This window comes from Babylonia areolata, chromosome 3, assembly GCF_041734735.1.
Source record: "Babylonia areolata isolate BAREFJ2019XMU chromosome 3, ASM4173473v1, whole genome shotgun sequence".
In the NCBI taxonomy this organism is placed as follows: domain Eukaryota; kingdom Metazoa; phylum Mollusca; class Gastropoda; order Neogastropoda; family Buccinidae; genus Babylonia; species Babylonia areolata.
The window spans coordinates 5,836,168-5,843,667 of record NC_134878.1 but is presented as its reverse complement, the minus strand read 5'-3'; the positions used below and the strand labels follow the sequence as shown (position 1 = coordinate 5,843,667).

The following is a 7,500-nucleotide window of genomic DNA, read 5'->3' as shown; positions in this document are numbered from 1 at the left end:
TGATAGACTGGCCTGGGAAAGCTGCTGACAGTTTTGTTTTTGTTTTCTGTTGTTGTTTTTCATGCATGCTCTGTTGGTGCAGTCGAGATGGCGAGTAACAAAAACCAAACAGGGTCCATGGCAGAAGCAGTCAATCGTTTGACATCTGATCCGATGTTCGGCCAGTCATCAGAGTTCACCACGGAGGCATTTGGTTGTGTCCTTGGGATAGCTACTGTACCACGATTTTTACCTGCTCCACCCAGGTGTAAATAGGTATCTGACTTCGATAGGGGGCGGTTTAAACGGCAGATGGACAGGATTGGGCCTCGTATTCCTATGTCAAGCACTAGACACAGTGAATGTGAACCCACTGCCCCTCTAGCCGTGAAAGGCTTTGAGACCATTTTAACGTCGATGCCCTCTAGCCGTGAAAGGCTTTGAGACCATTTTAACATCGAACCCACTGCCCCTCTAGCCGTGAAAGGCTTTGAGACCATTTTAACGTCGATGCCCTCTAGCCGTGAAAGGCTTTGAGACCATTTTAACATCGAACCCACTGCCCCTCTAGCCGTGAAAGGCTTTGAGACCTTTTTTACATCGAACCCACTGCCCCTCTAGCCGTGAAAGGCTTTGAGACCTTTTTTACATCGAACCCACTGCCCCTCTAGACGTGAAAGGCTTTGAGACCTTTTAACATCGAACCTTTTAAGACTGGCCCCAGACACTCGATGATGATTTTTTTTTTTTAAAGCACGCTTTGCCGATATTATCAACATCAATGAAAAGCCGTTTGAATATTCAGGAGCTAGATTGGAAACTCCATAAGTTCTCTCTCTCTCTCTCCCTTCCTCTGTTTTTCTGTCTCTGTCTCTCTGTCTGTATCTCTTCCTCTGACCGTCTCTCTTTCTGTGTTTCTCTTCTGTCTGTCTCCCCCCCCCACCCCCACCCCCACGCTCTCTCTCTCTCTCTCTCTCTCTCTGACTCTCTCTCTTAATATTTCCCATTCGATGGCTGGATGAATAAAGAATCGTCTTGCTCACTCTATTACCATCAGAAAATAAAATGTATTCAATTCAGTTTATTTATTCAATTTACCTCCCTCTGTCTCTACACTGTCTACCCCCCTCGCTCATTTTCTTTCCCCGCAAACTGCCGCCCTCTTCTTCGACAACAATTTCCATTTCGAAATCCTTGCCCCACCTGTGCACAGAAGGGTATCTTTCTGTTAAGGAGCTGAATAAGTATATGTTTGGCAAAACATGAAACTTCCGCAAGCTGAGATTCTTATTACTATCTCTCTCAGTGATTGTGTGTATTTGTGTGCGTACGTGTGTGTGTGTGTGTAGGTGTGTGGGGGGGTGGGGGTAAGGGGGGTGGGAGGGGGTGTGTGGGAATGTGAAGGGAAGGCAAATGCGCATGCTCACAAGAGGTCATTTGGAAGGGGAGGGGGGGTAAAGGCAGTGTGCATGTACAAACGAATTTGTTTTCCTCGGCTTTCTTTTCAACTTTTAACTTTCTTCCCAGCATACAACCCCCACCCCCCCACCCCCTAACCCCCCCCCCCCCCCCCCTTACCCCCCAGCCCCCAACTCCTTCTTCTCATTCCCGGCCGATGCTGCTGATGATGAAGAAGGCAAGTCATCACTGATTTCCTTCCGGAGTTGGCATCACATCATCACATCAAAGGATATCGTTCAGCAACTCAAATGCCTCTCAGAAACCAATGATCTGCAGCATGGAATACAGCCAGGCTGAGAGAGAACGCAAGAACGCAAGAATTTTAATGTAAGATCACCGACCTGTATACAGTTTGGGTGCACGTGTTGCACACACAGCTTAACTGAAATAAAATAGGAAGAACGAAAACAATCCACTTAATACACAGTGAGCTCACTGAGAACAGGTAAATTAACTGAAAAGCACAAGGCTGATATTTCTGTTTTGGGCTGAAAGTGCTCTTCTCTCAGTCTTAATGCATAAAAAACAAACATTGCAACATCTCTGGTCACATTACAACTTTCGTTTTGCAGCGGAAATGATAATGACAGATTTCTAATATTTTGCTTATGAGAGAGAGAGGAGCAGAGAGGAGATAGAGGCTCTATAGTGATCGCTAACAAAACAAAAACTGTGTCACCGGCGAAAATTATGTCAACCATCGAAATTTGTTGCCAGCGGAAATGTTGTCGATTCTAGTGACGATTAATGCTACAACTGCCTTAACTACAATTCAGTGAATTATGTCTGATCAGTGGATTAAATCGACCGATGCTTCAACTGCCTTAACTACAATTCAGTGAATTATGTCTGATCAGTGGATTAAATCTAATATCACCATCTTAGATGAAAAGACTATAAATGAATAAACGTCACAGCTAAAACGCAAAACCTCAAGTTTGCCACACTATTGTTTTGTGTATTGGAAGAGCTAACTGGATGGCGACTGATAATCTCTCTCTCTCTCTCTCTCTCCCTCTCGCAGTGGTGTATACACACAAAATAAACGTAAATCACGTGCTGAATTCATGCTCAGAGCGCCCCTCTCTCTCCCTCTCTCTCTCTCTGTCGCTCTCTCTCTCTCTCTCAATGGCCATTGCGACCACGAAATAAATGAGCTGAATTCCTGTCCAGAAGCTCGCTCTCTCTCTCTCTCTCTCTCTCTCTCTCTCACGCGGGCGCGCGCACACACAAACACACACACACACACTCTCTCTCTCTCTCTTTCTCTGTCTCTCTCTCTTCCTCTCTGTATTCATTCCACACAAAATAAACGTAAATAAGTGCTGAATTGATGTTCAGAACCCCCCCCCCCCCCCTCTCTCTCTCTCTCTCTGTCTCCTGTCCAGAAGATCTCTCTCTCTCAATGGTGATTGCACACACAAAAGATCATGAATCAGGCAATGAATCACAATCATCAACAACATTAAGAATGAACAGCAGTGTTTTAAGTTCTTCGTGAGATGTTCATAACAGAGAGACAGACAGACAGAGACAGAGACAGACAGATAGAGACAGAGACACACACAGAGAGAGAACACAGAACTCAGAATTGTTTCAATGCAAGGCCACCGACCTGTATACATATGGATGCATGTATTGCACACACACACACACACACACACACACACACACACACACACACACACACACACACACACACACACATGAAATCCAAACCTTGAGTTGGATGAACGACAAAATTTAGAAAGAATAAACTGATAATATAACCAAACTAAATAAAAAGCTAAGGGCAATTCAGAAACATGTCTTTCATTTAAGACTGTGCGCATTCTGCTCCTTGTTTTAACGCATACAGAATAAACATCGCTACATCTCTTGTCACAATACTGTTGACATTTTGAAGAGAGACAGACAGACAGAGACAGAGAGAGAGAGAGAGAGAGAGAGAGAGAGAGAGAGAGAGAGAAATCTGAATGATTTATTGTTCAGGCCTTTCTGCCCTTGACAACAGGAGTAAGGGGGAGGGGAGGGGGACTTCCGTGTTCACATCCATTATAAAGAACAACGTCAATATATTTTTGTATTTTGTATTTCTTTTTATCACAACAGATTTCTCTGTGTGAAATTCGGGCCGCTCTCCCCAGGGAGAGCGCGTCGCTATACTACAGCGCCACCCTTTTTTTTTTTTTTTTTTTTTGTATTTTTCCTGCAGAATTTTGCCAGGAACAACCCTTTTGTTGCCGCGGGTTCTTTTACGTGCGCTAAGTGCGTGCTGCACTCGGGACCTCGGTTTATCGTCTCATCCGAATAACTAGCGTCCAGACCACCACTCAAGGTCTAGAGGAGGGGGAGAAAATATCGGCAGCTGAGCCGTGATTCGAACCAGCGCGCTCAGATTCTCTCGCTTCCAAAGCGGACGCGTTACCTCCAAGCCATCACTCCACAATATATGAAAAGCAAACAAAAGTAGGGAAAGAGAGAAAAGAGAGAGAGAGAGGATGATAGAGAGAGAGAGAGAGAGAGGAGAGAGAGAGAGAGAGAGAGAGAGAGAGAGAGACAGGGACAGAGATAATCCTGTTTCTGTGGGAGAAAGCTTTGGACAAGTACAGAGAAAGCGAAATGCACGTCTTCACATCTGCAAACAACAGTGACCATTTAAAAGCATTGGGGCGCACATACTACTTCTTCGGTATATACTATTCTCGAAGATTTTTGTGTTCTGGGCAGGTCAAAACAAAATGGAGTTCCGTTTCTTGTATATTACAGAATAAGCAACACACATTTTCACATTTTTTTGGAATATCTCAATCTATGTGGTTTCAATAGGGATACACCAAGTCTGACTCTTGTGAGAACTTTTCGTAAAACAGGGTTCTTAATTATGTTTAGATATTACGGGGAAATATGCAGTTGTCTGAACGTAGAATATAAGGTAAATCTATCATGTGATGTTAAATTGCTTTCCAAATCTTGCAAATGGCAGTCAAATAATGCGCAATGCGCCGTCGACAAAGTTGGAGTGAAGTGAAAAAAAGAAAAGATTATCTCAGCGGTAAAAGAGGGGACCGGGGGGGGGAGGGGGGGGGGAGCGTCTGACGTTGACAGACAGTGAAGGTCACTGACCTGGTTTATTATAGCACGTGAACACCGTTTCCAACACGTAAATTATTCACTGATCGCTTTGGATAAGGACAGGATATGATGAAAGCCCGTTTTGTGTGTGTGTGTGTGTGTGTGTGTGTGTGCGTGTGATAAGTGCGATAAGAGACGGCAGGTTTCAAAAACAACATTGCATGCAGTTAACTTCCCGCCCTGGTCGGTCATTTGGAACGGCAGGACGTTGAAGTTCAGGACACACCCACGAACCTTCGACCTTGAATACACGCGCATTCTCTCTCTCTCTCTCTCTCTCTCTCTCTCTCACACACACACACACACACACACACACACACACACACACACATACACACACGAGAGAGAGAGAGGGGGATGGGGGAGAGACAAAGAGAAAAAGGAGGGGATAAATATGGCAGAATTTTCTCCACACGGACACAGAGAAAGCGAGAGGTAGGTAGATGGATAGATAGATAGATAGACAGAGAGTGCGAGAGAGAAAGAGAAAAAGAGAGAGACAGCGAAATTTCGTGGTCCTTCACAGACACAACACGCACACACACACAGACACACACACACACACACACACACACACACACACACACACATACACACACACACACACACACACACACACACACACACACACACACACACACACACACACACACACACACACACGGTCCATGCATGGGAATCGTACCCGCAGACACACGTTTCCAAGTCTGGCGCTTTACCACAATGCCATCGCTCAACCGTCTATCCAGAAGACTGTCGCTGGAGCTCTGTGAAACGATCTTTGGCGATTTCCGCTCTGGGACGGAACATTCTTATTTAGTCTGGCACCGTGACTACTTTGTCACTTCACCACAAAAAACAAAAAAACAAAACAAGATTATACAATATTATCGTTGTTGTCAACAGGGGAGTTGAAAATGGCATCCCTTTTGCGTGATGGTTTGAAACAAGCGATACTTGAATAGGTTTCAACACAAACACTCAGGGAATGTCTTCCCCCCCCCCCACCCCCCACCCCCACCCCCACCACCCTGGCCCCGTTGCGTGCTTCGAAAACGTGGTATTCAATGTATTCTGAACCCTGCGCGAAACAGTTCAAATAAGTTTTGAAAATGATATCTCGGTAGCACTTGTGTCAGGATCTTTTTCTTAAACCCCCCACCCCCACCCACACACACAAAACCGTACATCCCTTGAGTGCAGTAAATTGTCCTATGCGGTCGGGATGTGCATTGGAAATTCCAAATGTGTGGGTTTCCTCCACCTGATGGTGTCACGTTAGGGCAACCTCATTTTGATAAGTATCCAGCGGATTGGGAACACTAATGTTGAGATGATAATTATGGCCGTCTGGAAGAGATGGTAGTTATGGCCGTCTGGAAGAGATGATGATTATGACCATCCGGAAGAGATGATGATTATGGCCGTCAGGAAGAGATGATAATCATGGCCGTCCGGAAGAGATGATGATTATGGCCGCCCGGAAGAGATGATGATTATGGCCGTCCGGAAGAGATGATGATCATGGCCGTCCGAAAGAGATGATGATCATGGCCGTCCGGAAGAGATGATAATCATGGCCGTCCGGAAGAGATGATAATCATTGCCGTCCGGAAGAGATGATGATTATGGCCGTCCGGAAGAGATGATGATTATGGCCGTCCGGAAGAGATGATGATTATGGCCGTCCGGAAGAGATGATGATTATGGCCGTCCGGAAGAGATGATGATTATGGCCGTCCGGAAGAGATGATAATCATGGCCGTCCGGAAGAGATGATAATCATTGCCGCCCGGAAGAGATGATGATTATGGCCGTCCGGAAGAGATGATGATTATGGCCGTCCGGAAGAGATGATAATCATTGCCGCCCGGAAGAGATGATGATCATGGCCGTCCGGAAGAGATGATGATTATGGCCGTCAGGAAGAGATGATGATTATGGGCCGTCCGGAAGAGATGATGATTATGGCCGTCCGGAAGAGATGATGATTATGGCCGCCCGGAAGAGATGATGATTATGGCTGTCCGGAAGAGATGATGATTATGGCCGTCCGGAAGAGATGATGATTATGGCCGTCCGGAAGAGATGATGATGATTATGGCCGTCAGGAAGAGATGATGATTATGGCCGTCCGGAAGAGATGATGATTATGGCCGTCAGGAAGAGATGATGATGATTATGGCCGGCCGGAAGAGATGATGATGATTATGGCCGGCCGGAAGAGATGATGATTATGGCCGTCTATGGAGGTACGATTCCAAGAGGATGGATAAAAAGTCCAAAGAAAAATTAAGAAGAAAAAAAAAAGGAGCGTTACCGTGACGACACGGTCATTCCAAGTAGAATAGTCTTTCTTTTCACGTGAGTTCCATGAAAAGACAAGGCAAGGCAATGCAAGGCAGCAAAAAGAGGCAAAGAAACAACAACAACAACAACAATACACACACACCCACATCCACACACACAAACAGACAAACAAAAACAGAAGGCAAGGTGGACACAGGACCAGAGATAACAAGAAAAGAGAGAGCAAACAACAGGAGGCAACGTATGGCTAACACCGATAACTCACTTGATCCCGTCAAACTGGAACCTCTGAGCAGTGTTCATGCCCGTATGGTGCAAAATAGCCATCGCCTGAAACCGCAAACAAAATTAATAAGTGCTCGCTTTACAAGTGTGTGAAACGACCATTGTCTGCCGTTACAATGCTGATTAAAAGTTAAGGGATTATGTCACGATTTGGCTATGGAAGACGGTAATTGATGCTCCTATGTCATATTTGTTTAAAATTTAGTTTTGTGTTTTTACAGATTAGTATTGATTTAGTATTGATTTATACTGATTTCGTCACTATATTCATTTGATACTTTGTGCATGTGAATATACAATTAGTGTGCATGGGTGCTTGCTTACGGGCGG

At 45.1% G+C, this 7,500-nt stretch overlaps 1 protein-coding gene across 3 annotated transcripts in view; it reads right to left on the bottom strand.

Moving 5' to 3' along the window:
• Positions 1-7,500, bottom strand: part of LOC143279684 (uncharacterized) — a 169,325-nt gene that overhangs the window by 89,857 nt on the left and 71,968 nt on the right. For all 3 annotated transcript variants that reach the window (XM_076583774.1, XM_076583773.1, XM_076583776.1), the window contains exon 7: positions 7,151-7,215. In XM_076583774.1, the coding sequence (XP_076439889.1) occupies positions 7,151-7,215 (65 nt within the window). The remainder of the gene's footprint in view (positions 1-7,150; positions 7,216-7,500) is intronic.